A 20,873-nucleotide genomic window follows, 5' to 3' on the forward strand; every position below is an offset into this window, starting at 1 on the left:
CTTTACTCAAAATTCCAATTAACAAACGTAGAAGAAATAGGGAAAATTCAGAATCACCACTGGGCAAATACCACAGTAGTAACTTGCAGGAAAGATCCCCGGATGAATATTAAAATTAAGGTATAAAGGTTTGAGGAAAAACAGGATAATGTATAAAGTCTCTTGCCCAAAATATCAATTATAAAGGGACAAACAGTAACTTTACAGTGTAGAAAACTGGCAGATAACATTTTTAACTAAGTTATCAAGGTGAACATAATCAGTAATAAGATATGCTGGCAACACGTAACTCCTCCTAGGAGCCGATGAAATGTCCAATTAATTGGATTTTATGACAGCTGATTTCTTGGTTTTAATAACTGTGCTATTACTATGTAGGATGTTAACATGAAAGGAAGATAGGTGAAGTATGCATGGGAAGTCTCTATACTAATTTTTGCAACATTCTGTAAATCTAAAATTGTTTCAAAATAAAAAAATTTTAAAGTCATTAAATGTATGATAAATGTCCTAGATTACAGACACACCTGAATTCTCACTGATATCCTGAATATGTTCGAATTCTTTGTGAATGTGAAAGCCTTTCTAATGAACTACAAACTACCTAATAAAAAAGTATAATCAAAATCAAAGTATGAGTGTTCATTAAAACTTTCCCTACCCAGAAAAGGATAATTATTTCAAAGGGGGTCAGGAAAATTCAAACATAAAATGATAAATACTATTTTTTTTTCCTTTTGCATTGAGGTCGGGTCCACATCCCTAAACACAAGCCATATCCCTTAGCTACCCACAGTTATTATCCTAGTCTGTCCTTCATCAAACAGGCCACCAATGTTAATTCCTCTTGAAAATACTAGATAATTCTTTTGAAGTGGGAGCACAGGAAGGAGAAGCAGAGTGTATAAGGATACAGTTTTCAAAATTAGGGGTTGTAAAATAAGCTACAAAAATATTTGTGTGATCATGTCAATTTGAAAATTTGAAAACTAAGGCTGATTTGTGCTGGAGCCTTCCTATACCGAGATCCTTCTCCCAATCGTTGCCTGAAGGGTGGAGTTGTATAGCTGTCCTGGACACAAGGGTAGTGCTGCTCCTCTTGCACCTAGAGGTGCACACTTCCCTTGTTTCAAAAGCTACTCCATCTGACGGGAGGAACATCTACTAGCCATTTGAGCTCTCTGTCATAGCTGCCACTGTCCAAAATGCCAACTTGTTAGCATATGGATCAGAAGAAGAATGACTTAATGTTTGGAAGAAAATATCGATGTACTATAGTTATTATAAATGGATTATATCCCTGAGCTCTGTGCTAGACAAATTGCACTTTTTTCACAAAAAAATATTTCCTAGGTAGTCTCAACAATCTATTTAACCTAAATAGTAGGATAATTTTTATAAACAACCTAAATGTTATAATTAGTTAAAGAAATGAAAAAATTCATAGGACTTGAAAAAGTCAAATATATCTTCAATGCTGGTGCTTCAAGGGAAGCAGGATCACTCAGTAGAATCACTGCAATTCCTTAACTGTGTCCCATGACATCCAGGGCACTAGAGCGAATTCACAGGAACTCCATAGCTTATTTTAAATTTCCAAAGCACCTTCTGTCAAGTACCATCAAATACCTACTATCAACTTGTTTTGATCTAAAAACTTAATAAATAAAGCCATCAATGGACTTCTTTCGGCCTATGGACACTATGAACCAAGAAGTCTGAAAACCTCTGTATCAGAAGATAATGAGAGGTGAGATGACAACAGAAACTGTATGAAGGAGCTTTCTAGGCATTTTTTAAAAAATTTTTTATTATGTTAGTCACCATACAATACATCATTAGTTTTTGATGTAGTGTTCCATGATTCATTGTTTGCATATAACACCCAGTGCTCAATGCAATACGTGCCCTCCTTAATACCCATCACCGGCCTATCCCAATCCCCCATCCCCTTCCCCTCTGAAGCCCTCAGTTTGTATCATTAGTTTTTGATGCAATGTTCTATGATTCATTATTTGCGTATAACACCCAGTGCACCATGCAATACATGCCCTCCTTAATACCCATCACCAGCCTATCCCATTCCCCCACACCCCTCCCCTCTGAAGCCCTCAGTTTGTTTCCCAGAGTCCACACTCTCTCATGGTTCATTCCCCCTTCTGTTTACCCCCCCCTTAATTCTTCCCTTCCTTCTCCTAGTGATCTTCCTATTTCTTATGTTCCATAAATGATTGAAAACATATGATAATTGTCTTTCTCTGCTTGACTTATTTCACTTAGCATAATCTCCTTCAGTCCTGTCCATGTTGCTACAAATGTTGTGTAATTGTTCTTTCTGATGGCTGAGTAATATTCCATTGTATAGATGGACCACATCTTCTTAATCCAGTCATCTGATGAAGGGCATCTCGGCTCCTTCCACAGTTTAGCTATTGTGGACAATGCTGCTATGAACATTGAGGTGCATATGGCCCTTCTCTTCACTACGTCTGTATCTTTGGGGTAAATACCCAGTAGTGCAATTGCTGGATCACAGGGTAGCTCAATTTTTAACTTTTAAGGGACCTCCACATTGTTTTCCAAAGAGGCTGTACCAACTTGCATTCCCACCAACAGTGTAAGAGGGCTCCCCTTTCTCCACATCCACTCCAACATTTGTTGTTTCTTGCCTTGTCCATTTTTGCCATTCAAACCGGTGTTAAGTGGTATCTCAAAGTGGCTTTGATTTGAATTTCCCTGATGACTAATGATGTTGAATATTTTTTCATGTGTCTGTTAGCCATTTGTATGTCTTCATTGGAAAAGTGTCTGTTCCTATCTTCTGTCCATTTTTTGATTTGATTATTTGCTTCTCATGTCCTGAGTTTCAGAAGTTCCTTATAGATCTTGCCTTTTATCTGTAGTGTCATTGGCAAATATCTTCTCCCATTCTGAGGGTTGTCTCTTTGTTTTGAGGACTGTTTCCTTTGCTGTGCAGAAACTTTATCTTGATGAAGTCCCAAAAGCTCATTTCTTCTTCTGTTTCCCTTGCCTTTGGAGACGTGTCATGAAAGAAGCTGCTGTGGCTGATGTCAAAGAGGTTACAGCCTATGTTCTCCTCTATGATTTTGATGGATTCCTGTCTCACATTGAGGTCTTTCATCCATTTGGAGTTTGTCTTTGTATATTGTGTGAGAGAGTGGTCAAGTTTCATTCTTTTGTATATAGCTGTCCAATTTTCTGAGCACCATTTATTGAAGAGAGTGGCTTTTTTCCACTGGATATTTTTTCCTCCATTGTCAAAGATTAGTTGACCATAAGGTCGAAAGTTCACTTCTGGAGTCTCTATTCTGTTCCATTGGCCCACGTGTATGTTTTTGTGCCAGTACCATGCTGTCTTGATGATCACAACTTTGTAGTACAACTCGAAATCCGGCATTGTGATGCCCCCAACTTTGTTTTTCTTTTTCAACATTTCCTCGGCAATTTGGGGTCTTTTCTGGTGCCACACAAATTTTAGGATTGTTTGTTCCAGCTCTTTGAAAAATGTCATTGGTATTTTGACTGGGATGGCGTTGAAAGTGTAGGTTGCTCTGGGTAGCATACACATTTTAACTATGTTAATTCTTCCCATCCATGAGCATGGGATGTTTTTCCATCTTTTTGTGTCTTCTTCATCAGTGTTCTGTAGTTTCTATAGTACAGATCCTTTACCTCTCTGGTAAAGTTTGTTCCGAGATATCTTATGGTTTTTGGTGCTATTGTAAATGGAATCAATTCCCTAATTGCTCTTTCTTCAGTCTCATTGTTTTTGTATAGAAATGCAACTGATTTCTGAGCATTGATTTTTTATCCTGCCACATTACTGAATTGTTGTAGGAGTTCTAGTAATTTGGGGGTGGAGTGTTTTGGGTTTTCTATATAAAGCATTATGTCATCTGCGAAGAGAGTTTGACTTCCTCTTTGCCAATCTGAATACCTTTTATTCTTTTTTATTGTCTCATTGCTGTTGCTAGGACTTCCAGTACTCTGTTGAACAATAACGGCAAGAGTGGGTATCCTTGTTATGTGCCTAATCTCAAGGGGAAGGCTTTCAGCTTTTCCCCATTGAGAACGATATTCGTTGTGGGCTTTTCATAGATGGTTTTTTAAATTGAGGAATGTACCTCCTATCCCTACACTCTGAAGTGTTTTAATCAGGAAAGGATGCTGTGTTTTGTCAAATGCTTTTTCTGCATCAATTGAAAGGATCATATGGTTCTTGTCTCTTCTAAGTATGATCTATTACACTGATCAATTTGCGAATGTTGAACTGCCCTTGCGTCCCAGGGATGAATTCCACTTGGTCGTGATGGATAATCCTTTTAATATACTGTTGGATCCCATTAGGTAGGATATTGTTGAGAATTTTGGCATCCATATTCATCACGGAGATCGGTCTGTAATTCTCTTTTTTGATGGGGTCTTTGCCTGGTTTGGGGATCAAGGTAATACTGGTCTCATAGAATGAGTTTGGTAGTTTTCCTTCTGTTTCTATTTTTTGAAACAGCTTCAGGAGAATAGGTATCATTTCTTCTTTGAATGTTTGGTAGAATTCCCCAGGAAATCCATCAGGCCCTGGACTCCTGTTTTTTGGAAGGTTTTTGATCACTAATTCAATCTCTTCATGATTAATCGGTCTGTTTAGATAATCAATTTCCTCCTGTTTCAGTCTTGGTAGTTTATAGGTTTCCAGGAAGGCATCCATTTCTTCCAGGTTGTTTAATTTATTGGCATATAGTTGTTAATAGTTTCTAATGATTGTTTCTATTTCCTTGGTGTTAGTCGTGATCTCTCCCCTTTCTTTCATAATTTTATTAATTTGGGTCCTTTCTCTATTCTTTTGAATAAGTCTGGCCAGTGGCTTATCGATCTTACTAATTCTTTCAAAGAACAAGTTTCTAGTTTTGTTGATTTGCTCTACTGTTCTCCTGGTTTCTAATTCATTGATCTCTGCTCTAATCTTAATCAATCGTCTTTTCATCGTGGGTTTGACCTGTTCTTCTGTTCCATCCCCAGGTTCCTAAGGTTAGAATATAAAGACTGCATTTTAGATTTTTTCTAGTCTTTTGAGTGAGTCTTAGATGGCTATGTATTTCTCCCTAAGGACCACCTTTGCAGTGTCCCATAGGTTTTGGACTGATGTGTTTTCGTCTCATTGGTTTCCATAAATTGCTTCATTCTTCAATAATTTCCTGGTTTACCCAATCATTCTTAAGCAGGATGGTTCTTAGTTTCGAGGTCTTTGAGTTTCTTCCAAATTTTTCATTGGGACTGAGTTCCAGTTTCAAAGCATTGTGGTCTGAGAATATGCAGGGAATAATCTCAGTATTTTAGTATTGGTTGAGACCTGTTTTGTATATGGTCTATTCTGGAGAAAGTTCGATGTGCATTCAAAAAGACTGAGTATTCTGTTGTTCTAGGGTGTAGTGTTCTATCTATATCCATGAGGTCTACCTGGTCCAGTATGTCATTCAAAGCTCTTGTTTCTTTGTTGATTTTCTGCTTAGATGATCTGTCTATTGCTGAGAGTGGAGTGTTGAGGTCCCCTACTATTAACGTATTATTATCTATATGTCTTTTTATTCTGGTTAAGAGTTGGCTTGTGTATCTGGTTGCTCCCCTTTTGGGGGCATAGATGTCTATAATTGTTAGATCCTCTTGTTGGATATACCGTTTAAAAATAATATAGTGTTCTTCTGTATCTCTAACTACAGTCTTTAAAATCTAATCTGTCTGATATGAGAATTGCTACCCCAGCTTTCTTTTGAGGGCCCTTGGTGTGAAATCCTTTCCTTCCATCCTTTCACTTTCAGTCTGAATGTATCTTTAGGTTCAAAATGAGTCTCTTGTAGACAGCATATGGATGGGTCATATCTTTTTATCCAATCTGCAAACCTGTGGCATTTATGGGAGCATTTAGGCCATTTACATTCAGAGTGATTATTGAGAGATATGATTTTAATGATGTCATGCTACCTGTGAAGTCTTTGTTTCTATAGATTGTAAATTTCTGTTATCACTCTTGGGGTCTTTTTACTTTTATAGAACCCCCCCTTAATATTTCTTGTAGGGCTGGCTTGGTGGTCACATATTCTTTCAGTTTCTGCCGGTCTTGGAAGGTCCTTGTCTCTCCATCCATTCTGAATGACAGCATTGCTGGATACAGTATCCTTGGCTTCACGTTCTTCTCACCTAGTGCTCTGAATATGTCTTGTCAGCTTTTTCTGGTTTGTCAGGTCCCTCTGGACAGGTCTGACATTATTCTGATGTTCCTCCCTCTGTGTGTGAGGAATCTCTTCCCCCTAGCCGCTTTCAAGATTATATCCTTGGATCTAAGATTTGTGAATTGTACTATTATATGACGTGGTGTTGGTCTGTTCTCACTGATCTTGGGAGGGGTCCTCTCTGCCTCTTCGACACAAATGCTTGTTTCCTTTGCCAGATTAGGAAGTTCCCAGCTACAATTTGTTGAAATATCTCTTCTAGACCTCTCTCTTTCTCCACCCCCTCAGGGATGCCGATGATTCTGACACTGGAAGATTTCATTGAGTCAATAATCTCCCATAGTCTTTTTTTTTTGAATGTGGAGTTTTTTAAGCCACATCTCTTTCTTTCTTACCATCTCATCCTATAGCTCACTAATTGGTTCTTCTTCCTCGTTAACCCTGGCCATCAGAGCATCCAGTGTAGATTCCATTTGATTCATACCATTCTTTTTTTTTATTTTAATGTTTTTTTATTATATTATGTTAGTCACCATACAGTACATCCCTGGTTTCTGATGTAAAGTTCGATGATTCATTAGTTTTGTATAACACCCAGTGCACCATGCTATACATGCCCTCCTTACTACCCATCACCAGTCTATCCCATTCCCCCAACCCCCTCCCCTCTGAAGCCCTCAGTTTGTTTCTCAGAGTCCATAGTCTCTCATGCTTCATTCCTGCTTCTGATTACCCCCCTTCTTTATCCCTTTCTTCCCCTACCAATTTTCCTAGTTCTTATGTTCCATAGATGAGAGAAATCATATGATAATTGTCTTTCTCTGCTTGACTTATTTCACTTAGCATTATCTCCTCCAGTGCTGTCCATGTTGCACAAATGTTGAGAACTCGTTCTTTCTGATAGCTGAGTAATATTTTATTGTATATATCGACCACAACTTACTATTCTTAATTTACACCAGATTCATTCTCATTTCCACCCTTAGATATTCTATATTTTCATTGGTATTTTTTTCAAGCCTACACATCATCTTAACCGTTGTTATTCTGAACTCCATTTCTGACAATTTGGTTATATCCATATCCAATAGTTCTGTGGCAGAGGCCTCAGTCTCTGTTTCTTTCCTTTGTTGGGGTTCCTCCTCCTTGTCATTCTGATGAGGTGTGGTTGCGGGGATATATACAGCCCAAATTATTGACCAGGACCCAAGCATGATGCACCTGTTTTATAGGGACCTTAGGGATGTGGGCTTCTTGTTTTTCCAGCCTGCTTTCTGGATAGGGACCTGCCACACTGATACTCAGGCAACCCTGTTTGGGTAGAGTTGCCCTGTCCCCTGTGGGGGGGGGATGGGCACAGTGAGAACCAGTTTTTCCAAGCTTTTCTTCTCCTGCAGCTTTCCCTGGTAGCTTTCTGTGACTCTTCAGAGGGTCAGAGCAGCAGTGACCATATCCAAGCCCGTCTCAGAACCGAGAGATCGCAGTCTGCTTTTCACTGAGCTCTCCTGGCCACTCTAAGTCCATTTCTGTCAGTGCTGCTAAAAACCCGCAGCGTCACGGGTTGTGTGCCCCACAGCCGTTCTCCCAGTCCTCACTCCCAGGGCCAGCACGTCTCTGTCCTTTGTGCTTCTAACACCGCCAGCCACCCCCGGTTCCCACGTGCGCTCCCGAGATCCCAGTTTCAGTCTGGTTCGTGCACATGTTCCCAAACTCCCGGTTTCAGTCTGGTTTCCCGGAGCCTACCAGTCTGCAAGTTCAGCCTGCTCCCCAATGCAGGAGGCTTCTGCTTCCCAGCGCCTAAGCACGGCAGCTCCCTCCCCCTTCCGTCTATCTTCCGATATCTGTGCGCAGATTCATGGCTCCCCGCTTCGTACCCCACTTCGTACCCCGCTTCGTACCTTCGTACCCAGCGCCGGGAGATGTTTGTTTGTAGATATCTAGATGTATCTTCTTACATTTCAGGATGATTTCATGGGTGTTCAGGATAGTCTGGTAGATATCCAGCTGAAATACGGTCCCCTAATCCTCCACCATCTTTTTCCTCCTCCCTTTCTAGGCATTCTTAAGGACTTTGTTGGTTAATATCATTTGTACTTTTTAAAAAATGATTTCATTGAAAAGTTATGGTTCCTTTAAATACTTACAATTAGTAATACTATGTATGTAATAGTTTAATTAAAATTTCTGTAAAAGTCATGGCTTTTCTTTTTCTCAATATAGGTATATTATGGTACTACTCATAATTATCATAGGTTTCCAAATAAAAAGGCCTTGGGATGCCCATAAGCTACAAAGAGAAAGTGAACAAGAGAGAGAAAGAATGAAGAAGAGGCATTAAAGTATTTTATTTAGCTAACATGAAAAGCAATGAAAGAAAGAAAAATTATTCACGTCAAAGAGAGTGCATCAGGCGTAATTAAGTTAGTTCTGAAACAGAGGATAAGGGATTCCTTTTACACTTGATGTGCCAGGAACTGAGATGAATCAGGTAGAGAAAGATTTGGTGAGGCTGACCAGGAGGGCTGTCTAGAGACAGCCCGACTAATGATAATGTGACTAGGACATAGCCAAGAGATGGGAGAAAGGCTTACAGTGGGCCACTATCTAGATGTTTGGAATATGAACAGTGATAAATAAGTGCTTTGCTTTCATCCTTTATAAGCCCCTAATACATATATGACATGTATGTATATAAAATTTAACCTTAATTATAATGACTTTACTTACTTGGATTTCATTTCCAGAACTGCATTTATTTCTTGTTGGGAAGCCTGTAGTTGGTATAAGAGCTTGACAATATAGTTAAAATGTTCTGGGTCAAATACCATCCCAGCTTCAACAAACTGTAGAGGACAAAAAAAAAAAAAAAAAAAAAGAGTCATTCTTATACAAATATGAGATTTGAAAACCAGTATGTAACCACTATGAGAATGGTGGAAAAAAGTGAAACAAGGAGACAAGTAGAATTAAAATTCACTTAAAAAACCTGAAGCATATTTTCTTCCAATATTTGAGAACCACAGTAAGACACCCTACTTCAAGAATTTAAAGTGAAAATGAAAATAATGTTTGAAATCAAAACTTGAATATTCTGTTTTCTAAGTTATCTCAATGAATTTATCACCCATACCTCCTGTTTGGTACTCATTTCATCTTTAGCCTACTAGCACTTGTGTTTTTATCTCATCCCAGATTGTAAACTTCCTAAGAAGTATCAAACTGAGGTTTTTGGTTTTTTTTTAAGATTTTATTTATTCATTTGAGACAGATACAGAAAAAGAGAGCATGAGCAGGGAAAGAGGCAGAGGGAGAAGCAGACTCCCCGCTGAGCCACAAGCCAGACGTGGTGCTTGATCCCAGGACCCTGGGATCATGACCTAAGCCGAAGGCAGATGCTTAACAATCTGAGCCACCCAGGTGCCCCTCAAACTGAGGTTTTCTAAAGCTACTAGTGGTAATCAGTAATTTCTGGTTCAAACAATTTCCAGGCAGGTAATTCTGTCAAGTTTTGTAATGTGGATCTAGAGGTATTCATCGAAATATTTGTACATTCTGCTGGAGTGGTTCCAATGCTGTCCCTTAAAGAAAATGGGAGGGTTTTTTTTTTATATTAGCCTGTTCTGAAATGGATGGCTGGGCAGTGCTAAATACCAGTAAGTATCCAAAAGTACAAGTTTTAATATATTTTTAAAACGCCATAAAAATTCTTCTTTCTTTTTGTTTAGTGCCAATGTAAAAATCAATTCCTAACCTCCATGTTTCTCCCTATCTACTTTCTTTGTTTTAGTCATGATTTGGAACTTATATATTGATCTGTGTATTTATTTTTGTTAATAAATGAACTCATATCTTTTTGATAAAGAGAGTTTTCTTTAATCATCTTTAAGGTGTAGAGAGGACTTCACAAATCAGAAAGAAGTCACCTGGAGTGCTTCGAATGATTTATTTAATTTTTTAAAAAATTATTTTTATTTTTATTTTTTTGATGTAAAGTTCGATGATTCATTAGTTGCATATAACACCCAGTGCACCATGCAATACGTGCCCTCCTTACTACCCATCACCAGCCTATCCCATTCCCCCAACCCCTCCCCTCTGAAGCCCTCAGTTTGTTTCTCAGAGTCCATAGTCTCTCATGCTTCATTCCCCCTTCTGATTACCCCCCCTTTCTTTATCCCTATCTTCCCCTACCGATCTTCCTAGTTATTATGTTCCATAGGTAAGAGAAATCATATGATAATTGTCTTTCTCTGCTTGACTTATTTCACTTAGCATTATCTCCTCCAGTCCCGTCCATGTTGCAGCAAATGTTGAGAACTCGTTCTTTCTGATAGCTGAGTAATATTCCATCATATATATGGACCACAACTTCTTAATCCACTCATCTGTTGAAGGGCATCTCGGTTCCTTCCACGATTTAGCTATTGTGGACAATGCTGCTATGAACATTGGGTGCATATGGCCCTTCTCGTCACTACGTCTGTATCTTTGGGGTAAATACCCAGTAGTGCAATGGCTGGATCATAGGGTACCTCAATTTTTAACTTTTTAAGGGACCTCCACTCTGTTTTCCAGAGTGGCTGTACCAATTTGCATTCCCACCAACAATGTAGGAGGGATCCCCTTTCTCCACATCCTCTCCAGCAATTGTTGTTTCTTACCTTGTCAATTTTTGCCATTCTAACTGGCATAAGGTGGTATCTTAGTGTGGTTTTGATTTGAATTTCCCTGATGGCTAATGATTTTGAACATTTTTTCATGTGTCTGTTAGCCATTTGTACGTCATCATTGGAAAAGTGTCTGTTCATATTTTCTGCCATTTTATGATTTGTTTATTTGTTTCTCGCGTATTGAGTTTGAGAAGTTCTTTGTAGATCTTGGATACCAGTCTTTTATCTGTAGCATCATTTGCAAATATCTTCTCCCATTCCGTGGGCTGCCTCTTAGTTTTTTTGACTGTTTCCTTGGCTGTGCAAAAGCTTTTTATCTTGATGAAGTCCCACAAGTTCATTTTATCTTTTGTTTCACTTGCCTTTGGAGATGTGTCATGAAAAACGTTGCTGTGGCTGATGTTGTAGAGGTTGCTGCCTATGCTCTCCTCTAGGATTTTGATGGATTCTTGTCTCACATTGAGGTCTTTCATCCATTTAGAGCTTATCTTTTGTGTATGGTGTGAGAGAGTGGTCAAGTTTCATTCTTTTGCATGTAGCTGACCAATTTTCCCAGCACCCAAAATCCAACCAGTGGATATGACAATTATAAATATATATGCCCCCAACAGGGGAGCAGCTAGATACACAAGCCAACTCTTAACCAGAATAAAGAGACATACAGATAAAAATACGTTAATAGTAGGGGACCTCAACTCTCCACTATTAGCAATAGATAGATCACCAAAGCAGAAGATCAACAAAGAAACAAGAGCTTTGAATGCCATACTTGATGAGTTGGACCTCATAGATATATATAGAATACTCATTCTACTCTAATGCCCATGGAACATTCTCAAGAATAGACCATGTTCTGGGTCACAAAACGGGTCTCAACCAATACCAAAAGACTGAAATTATTCCCTGCATATTCTCAGACCACAATGCTTTGAAATTGGAACTCAACCACAAGGAAAAATTTGGAAGAAACTCAAACACTTGGAATGATTTATTTAAGGGGAAGGCCTATCAGTCACTGGAATATGTTTATAAATTCTATTCCCAGAGGAAAAAAACTCTTTCTGAAAATAGAATTCTTTGGCATCAAGAATGTGAGTAAAAGGCAGTTTAAGAGTAAGTGGAAAGAATTATTTTCTTGGTTATCCACTATCAGAGAATAAAAGAGATAAATAAATAAATAAAAGCATACCTTGCAAAATATATCAATTAAAGCAGGTACAGCATTCCTTAATTTCATAGTTGCCACATGTTCAAATATTTTTAGTAATATTTTCAGAGCAGGCTGGATAAAACAAAAAAATTACACTCATTTTCATGTCTTCTACCTTAAGTTTCTCAAAATCATTTATGCTGAAAAACACAAGTGTTCTCTAGGAAGTATTCAATAAACACAGAAATTTAACTGCTAAATTATACAAACAAGAAATATAACAGAGAAATTCACTTACAATATTGAAAAGTATATATTTTCAGGTTACTTACCAGCATTTTAACCATTATGCTGAGGTTCACTACCTGAAATACTTCTTTCAATAAACAATGTTTGAGTAAAGAATTTAGAAGGTCATTTAGCACTTGTAAATCAAAGTGTATACCCGGTGGAAACTTGCAGTAGTAATCCATAAATGTGTTTACTAAAAATAAAAACATATAAAAGTCATTTGCTGATTTTAAGATATTTATCTTTCTTAAATTAGACAAATTTTCTATATTTAAAAGATTAAGTAGTATAAATTCATCTTCTTCAAAGGTACATTTCCATATCAGCAATACTTGATGAAAGTAAATTAAAGCAAAAGTTATCGACAATAACATTTGAAGTCAACCAAGCACAGTAGGTACTAGACAGAGAGCTAACTCATATGCTAACCACAAGAAATAGGTCCAAGTTGCCTCATACAACATGGTCTCAACAGGAACTCTGAGGGAGCCATACTCTCAGGGTTTCTTCAGGCCTGGCTTGGTCAGGTATGAGAAACTGTATAATTTGGGGATGGATGTAGACTATTTTAACACACACCCAACATGTTGATCCTAGGGATATTTTTTATTCCAGTTTATGATTGTGAACATTCTACTACAAAGCACACTAATTTCCTTTGAGAAAGTAATTTCTTAATGTCAACTCAATTCCTTAATCTATTTTCTACACAACACTTAAACCACTTCTAATTTTCCCCATTAATTTTAGTAAAATTCTTTTAAGGGATCACTCATTGATTATTTTTTCCCCATTTCAAAATTTTGCAGGTAAAAATCTCTACACCTTTGCTGAAACTGCCCTAATAAAAATTACTTTGGGTTTTATTTTTGTGTATTTATTCCTGCCCAAAATACTTCTTATTATCTGGATTCCTTGGTGCTGCTTGGGAAAGTGAAGAGCTACTGATAAAGTTCAATAGTATAAGAAGAAAAATTAATGTTGAAGTTATAATTACCTTACACAACGTTAATAATACAACATAATAACATTCAGCTTTATTTTAAAGCTCCTTTATATATTATAATAGTTTTCCCTGGGTACATACAGATGAATTCTTCCTGCTACTCATTTTGTAGTATCTACATAGTTGCCATCTTAGCAGGTAACATGAGAAATTCAGTGTCTGCTACTATACTGTATTAATAACACTGGCACTGCATACATTTAAAAAAAGAAAGCATAGTTGGAAAAAAATTTGTTAGTGTTTAAGTAGTCCACACTAATTGACATGAAGCCCCCCTTCTTTTGTCATGAGTTACTTTTAAAACTTAAAATATTAATATACCTTCTCCTTTTAAAATGATCTCCTTTGGTTAAACTGTTGGGAGAAAAAGGTTTGACTGTTTTCACAGCTTTTGACATGAACTTGCTTTTTTTCTCGCAAATTTTTCATTGTGATAAAATACACATAATATAAAATTTATCATCTTCCATTATTTTTAGGTGTACAGTTCAGTGGTATTAAATATATTCATTATGTTCACCCATCCTCCGATAATTCTTTTCATCTTATAAAACTGAAACTCTATACTCATTAAACAATAATTCTCCCTTCCCCCCTCCTCCCACCTCCCACTAACCACCATTCTACTTTCTGTCTCTATGATTTTTACTACTCTAAGTACCTCACATAAGTATAATCATGTCTTTTTGTGGCTGACAGACTTCACTTACCATGATGACCTCAAGGTTCATCCATGTGGTAACATATGCTAGTTTCCTTTCTTTCTTAGGCTGAATAATATTCTACTGCATGTATATACTAAATTTTCCTAATCCATCCATGTCACTGAACACTTGGGTTTCTTCAGATTTTAGCTATTGTAAATAATGCTGCTATGAACATGGGTGTCAATTCTTTTGTGTATATACCTAGAAGAATTGCTGGATCATATAGTAATTCTTTTTAACTTTTTGAAGAACTGCCATACTGTTTTCCACAGCGCATGTAACATTTTACATTTCCACCAACAGTGCACAAAGGTTCCAATTTCTCCATATCCTAATGTGTTTTTTTTTTTTTTTTGGACAGTAACCATCCTAATGGGTGTGAGGTGGTATTACACTATAGTTTTATGTGCCTTTCCCTAATGATTACTGATGTTGTGCATCTTTTTTATGTGCTTGTTGGCCATTTGTACGTCAGGCAAAAAATGTCTATTCAAGTACTTTGCCTATTTTTGAATCAGGCTGGTTTTTTGCTGTTGAGTTTTAGGAGTTCTCTATATATTTTGGATATTAACCCATTATTAGATACATGATTTGCAAATATTTTCTCCCATTTTGTGGGTTGAAGTTTTACTCTTTTGACACTGTCTTTCAATGGACAAAATTTTTAAATTTTCATGAAGTCCAATTTGTCTTTTTCTTTTGTTGCCTGTGTTTTTAGTATCTGAGAAATTACTGCCAAACCAGTGTTATGAAGCTTTTCTTCTTATGACTCCTTCTAAGGCTTTTATTATTGTAGGTCTTACATTAAGGTTTTTGATCCATTCTGAATTAATTTTTGTATGTAGTGTTAGGTAAGTGTTTAGTTTTATTCTTTAGCATGTGGATATCCAGCATTCCCAGCACCATTTGTTGAAGGAACTATCCTTTCTCCATTGGATGGTCTTGGGCACCATTGTCTAAAATCATTTGATCATATACATGAGGGTTTTTTTCTAGACTGTCCATTCTATTCCATTGGTTTGTATGTCTGCCTTTATGCCAGTACTGCAGGGTTTTGTTTTTTTTTATTACTGTAGCTTTGTAGGAAGTTTTCAAGTCAGGAAGTATGATTCCTCCAGGTTATTCTTTTTCAAGCTTACTTTTCAAAATCGTTTTAGGATTCCTTGCAATACCATATGAATTTTAGGATAGGTTTTTCTATCTCTGCAAAAAAATGTCATTGGTATTTTGATAGGAATTGTACTGAATCTTCAGTAGGTCATTTTAGGTAGTATGGACATTTTAACAATATTAAGTCTTCCAATCCATGAACATTGGATGTGTTTCTACTAGTTTATGTCTTCTTTAATTTATTTTAGCAATGCTTTGTAGATTTCATTATACATGCTTTTCACTTTCTTGGTTAATTCCTAAATATTTTATTATTTTTGATGCTATTGCAAATTGAAATGTTTTTGTTATTTCTTTTTCAGATTGTTCACTGTGAGTGTATAGAAATGCAAGTGATTTTTGCATGTTGACTCTGTATACTACTACTCTGCTGAATTCATATTTTAGTTCTAACGGGTTTTTTGGTGGAATCTTTAGGGTTTCTACATATAAGATCATATGATTTCCAAACAGAGATAATTTTTGATTTGAAGTTTTTATTTAAATTCAATTTATATGGTAAAATTGGTTTCAGGTATAGAATTTAGTGGTTCATCACTTACATAGAACAGCCAGTGCTTATCCCAACAGGTGTCCTCCCTAATAACCATCACTTATTTAGCCCATCCCTACCCACCTCTCCTTCATCAACCCTCGGTTTGTTCTCTATAGTTAAGAGTCACTTACGGTTTGCTTTCCTCTTTTTTTTTCCCTTCCCCTATGCTCATCTGTTTTCTTAAATTCTACATATGAGTTAAATCTATGGTATTTGTCTTTGACTGACTGATTTTGCTTAGCATATACACTCTAGCTCCATCCATGTTGTTGCAAATGGCAAGATTTCATTCTTTTGATGGCTACATAATATTCTGTTGTATACACACACACACACACACACCCACACACACACACACACCACATCCTCTTTATCCATTCATCAGTCAATGGATATTTGGGCTCTTTCCATAATTTGGCTATTGTTGATAATGTGCAGAGATAATTTTACTTCTTCTTTTCAGAATGGATGTATTTTATTTCCTTGCCTTGCCTAGTCGCTCTGGCTAGAACTTCTAGTTCTCTATGAAAATGGGTATGCTTACCTTTGTTCCTGATCTTAAGGGGAAAAGTTTTCAGTCTTTCACCATGGAGTATGATGTGTGTGTAGGTTTTTCATCTATAGGTTTCCCTCACTCTCTGGAGTTTGCTTTATGCCACTTCACTTGTATGAAAAACCTATCTTAGCACAGGCCTACCTTGTTTTATTGTACTTCATTTTATTGAACTTTGCAGATACTGCATTTTTTACAAATTAAAGGTTTGCAGGGACCCTACATCAAGTAAGCCTAATGGCACCATTTTTCCAATGGCATTTGCACACTTCATGTCTCTGTATTACGTTTTGGTAATTCTGGAAATATTTTAAACTTTTTCATTATTACATTTGTTGTAGTGATCTGTGATCAGTGTTGGGACTTGCTGAGGGCTTGGATGATGGCTAGAATTTTTAGAAATTAATTAAGGTATATACATTGTTTTTTTATTATTGCACACTTAACAGACTACAGTATAATGTAAATAAATATAACTTTTTTTAATTTAAATTTTGTTAGTTAACATACAGTGCAATATTGGTTTCTGGAGTAGAATTTAGCAATTCATCACTTACATACAACACCCAGTGCTCATCACAAGTACCCTCTTTAACACCCATCACCTCCAGCCCATCCCCCACTCACCTCCCTCCATAAACCCCACTGTTTTCTATCATTAAGAGTCACTTGTTTCCCTCTGTCCTTTTTTTCTTTTCCCTCTTCCCATACGTTTACCTGTTCTCTTTCTTAAATTCCACATATGAGTGAGATCATATGGTATTTGTCTTTCTCTGTCTGACTTATTTCACTTAGCATAATACACTCTAGCTCCATCCACATCATTGCAAATGGCAAGGTTTCTTTTTGGTGGTTGAATAATATTCCATTGTGTGTGTGTGTGTGTGTGTGTGTGTGTGTGTGTGTGTGTACACACACCTATATATACATCAATACACATACCTATATATATACATCACATCTTCTTTATCCATTCATCAGTCAATGGACATTTGGGCTCTCTCCACAGTTTGGCTACTGTTGATGTTTCTATAAACATCAAGGTGCACGTACCCCTTCGAATCTATATTTTTGTATCGTTTGGGTAAAGACCTAGTAGTGCAATTGCTGGGCCATAGGGTAGTTCTATTTTTAACTTTTTGAGGAACATCCAGACTGTTCTCCAGAGTGGTTGCACCAGTTTGCATTCCCACCGACAGTTCAAGAGAGTTCCCCTTTCTCTGCATCCTTACCAACACCTGTCATTTCTTGTGCTGTTAATTTTAGCCATTCTGACAGGTGTGAGGTGGTATCTTATCATAGTTTTGATTTGTAGTTCCCTGATGAATGATAAATATAACTTTTATATGCACTAGGAAAAAAAATTCATTGACTTGCTCTTGTGCTATATTTATGTTACTGCCATGGTCTGGACTGGAACTCACAATATCTCTGAGGTATGACTCTACCTATCTTTACTTACTGAAAGAAAACTGAAGAGGATTTTCACTTTTACAAATGGTAACTGTTTTTCCACTTTATGCCACTTTGGCTTATGAAAGTTTTCACAGGAGAACTCTACTTTCAGATAGTGGGAGACATTTGTATGTCTTTTATTACGGTAGTTGCCTCTTATTCCTCAGTTTTTCTGAGTGTTCTTACCACGAAAGAATGTTGAATTTTATCAAATGCTTTTTCTGCATCAATTGACATGATCACGTGGTTTTTCTCTTTCATTCTGTTAATGTGGTGTATTAATCTGATTGATTTTTGTATGTTGAATTATCCTTGCAAGTTCAAGAATAAATCTCACTTGGTTATGATGTATAATCCTCTCAGTTGATGCTGACTTTGGTTTGCTAGTATTTTGTTGAGGATTTCTGTATAAATGTTCATAAGGAATACTGATCGCTGGTTTTCTTTCTCACAGTGTCTTTGCCTGGCTTTGGTATCAAAATAATGACTAATTCAGCCTCATAGAATGAGTAATCAAGTGTTCCCTCCTCTTCAACTTTTTGGGAAAGACTGAGAATAACTGGTATTCTTTTTTAAATATTTGGTAGAACTCACAAATGAAGCCACTGGGTGCAGGGCTTTTGTCAGGAGACTTTTGATTACTGACTTCCTAGTTATAGTTCTATTCAGATTTTCTATTCATTTAGTCTTGGCAGGTTTTATGTTTTTAGGAATTTGTCCATTTCATTTATTTACTTTTGTGTACAATTATTCATTGTATTCATAGTATTCTCTTATAATTGTTTTTATTTCTATAGAATCGTATCAATGTCTGACTTTCATTTTTTATTTTAGTAATTTGAATTTCTTTTTTCTTAGTCCATCTAGCTAAAGGTTTGTTCATCTTGTTGGTCTTTTTAAAGAACCAGCTTTTAGTTTCATTGATTTTCTCATTGTTTTCCTATTCTCTATTCCATTTATCTCTGTTCTAATTTTTATCATTTCCTTCCTTCTGCTAGCTTTGGGTTTAGTTTGGTTTTCTTTCCCTAACGTTTTAAAGTTAAGTTGTTGATTTGGGATCTTTCTTGTTTTTTAATGTAAGCCTTTAGACCTACAGACTTCCCTCTTAGCACCACTTTCACTGAATCCCAAAAGTTCTGATATTTGTGTTTCATTTTCATCTGTAAGTTTTTTTTCTAATTTCTCTTGTGATTTCTTGTTTCACACATTCAACTTACACAGTTTTGTGAAATTTCCAGTTTTCCTTCTGTTATTGATGTCTAATATTATCCTATTGTGGTCAGAGAAGATAATTTGTGCAATATCTATCTTTTTTTTTTTTTTAAAGTAGGCTCCATGCCTAGCATGGAGCCCAATGCAGGGCTTGAACTCATGACGCTGAATTAAAACCTGAGCTGAGATCAACAGTTGGAGGCTTAAGCAATTGAGCCACCTAGGCACCTCGGTGATATCTATCTTCCAAAACCTGTTGATACTTAATTTGTGGCCTAACATATTGTCTATCCTGGAAAATGTCACATGTGTTTGCGAAAAGAAAGTGCATGTTACTGTTATTGGGTAGAATATTGTGTATATGTCTGTTAGATTTAGTTGTATATTGTGTTAAATACTCTATTTCTTTTAGCTTGTTGTTCTATACATTATTGTGAATTGGATACTGAAGTCTCCAACTATTACCGGAAAACAATATCTCTCTTCAATTCTGTCAGTTTTTGCTTTATATATTTTGGTGGTCTGTCATTAGATGTATAAATATTTATAACTATTATATCTTCTTACTATTTTGAAACTTTTATTATATTATGTCCTTTGTCTCTTTTAACCTCTTTTGATCTAACGCCTATTATTTCTGATACTAGTATAGCCACCCCCTGCTCTCTTTTGGTTAGTATTTGTATAGAACATCTTTTCCCATTCTTTTACTTTCAATCTATTTGTGTCTTTGCATCTAAGGTGAATATCTTGTAAACAACATTTGTTGGACCATGTGTTTTTATTTACTCTGCTAATCTGTCCTTTATTTGGAAAGTTTAACTCATTTACTTAATGAGTTTAACTCAATTACTTAAAAGTAATTACGGATAAGGAAGTAGCTACTTCTGTCATTTTGCTATTTGTTTTCTATTTGCATACCTGTAGCTTTTTTGTTCCTTTTTCCCTGCATTACCATTGTCTTTTTTTGTATTTAGTTGATTTTTTTATTAAACATTTAAATTCCTTTTTCATTCCTTTTTGTGTATACTCTATAGCTATTTTCTTTGTTATTACCATGGGGATTACATTTAACATCCTAAAGTCATACACTCTAATATGAACTTATACCAACTTGACTTCAATAACATTCAAAAACTCTGCTTTTTTACACTCCATCCCTACTCTTTTCAGTTGCTTATGTCACAAAATTACATTTTTATATACTGTGTCCCAAAATATTAATAGTTTTTTTAAAAATGCATAATTCTCTAAAATTATATAAAAAGGAGGATTTGGAGTTAACCAAATTTGCAATAACTAGTTTAAACAATAACAACGTTTTTCTTTAAATGTATTAGTCTCCTTCATCATGTAGAAAACAAAATAGCAGTTACAAACTATTGTTACAATAATACTAGCTTTTACAACTGCCCATGTATTTACCTTTATTGAGATCCTTATTATTCCACATGACCATGAGTTACTTTCACCATGCAGGACTCTCTTGATCATTTCATGCAGGGCAGGTCTAGGGGAAATGAACTCTCTCAGCTTTTGTTTATCTGAAAAACGTCTTAATTTCCCTCTTATCTTTGAAGGGCAGTTTTGCTGAATATAGGGTTCCTGGTTGACAGAAATTGTCTTTAAGCATGTTGAATATATTGGCCCTCTGCCTTCTGGCCTCCAATTTCTAATGAGAAATTTGCTTATAATTTTATTGAAGAGCCCTTGGATGTGAAGATTTATTCCTCTCCTACTGCTTTCAAGATTCTTTGTCTTTTGAAACTCTGGTTATAATGTGACTTGGTGTGGGTCTCTAAGAGTTCATCTTACTTGGAGTTTGCTGAGATTTCTGGACATGATTTTCATCAAATTTGGGAAGTTTTCAGCCATTATT

The 20,873-nt window shown here is 36.3% G+C and overlaps 1 protein-coding gene across 6 annotated transcripts in view; it reads right to left on the reverse strand.

The window, feature by feature from the left end:
* TOPAZ1 (testis and ovary specific TOPAZ 1) overlaps positions 1 to 20,873 on the reverse strand; it is a 130,549-nt gene that overhangs the window by 48,953 nt on the left and 60,723 nt on the right. For all 6 annotated transcript variants that reach the window (XM_045798364.2, XM_045798362.2, XM_045798366.2 and 3 more), the window contains 3 exons: positions 12,398 to 12,549; positions 12,105 to 12,197; positions 8,973 to 9,088 (listed from right to left, as the gene is read on the reverse strand). In XM_045798364.2, the coding sequence (XP_045654320.1) occupies positions 8,973 to 9,088; positions 12,105 to 12,197; positions 12,398 to 12,549 (361 nt within the window). The remainder of the gene's footprint in view (positions 1 to 8,972; positions 9,089 to 12,104; positions 12,198 to 12,397; positions 12,550 to 20,873) is intronic.

Source organism: Ursus americanus, chromosome 20 (assembly GCF_024610735.1).
Source record: "Ursus americanus isolate L20-20 chromosome 20, mUrsAme1.1.p, whole genome shotgun sequence".
Lineage (NCBI taxonomy): Eukaryota > Metazoa > Chordata > Mammalia > Carnivora > Ursidae > Ursus > Ursus americanus.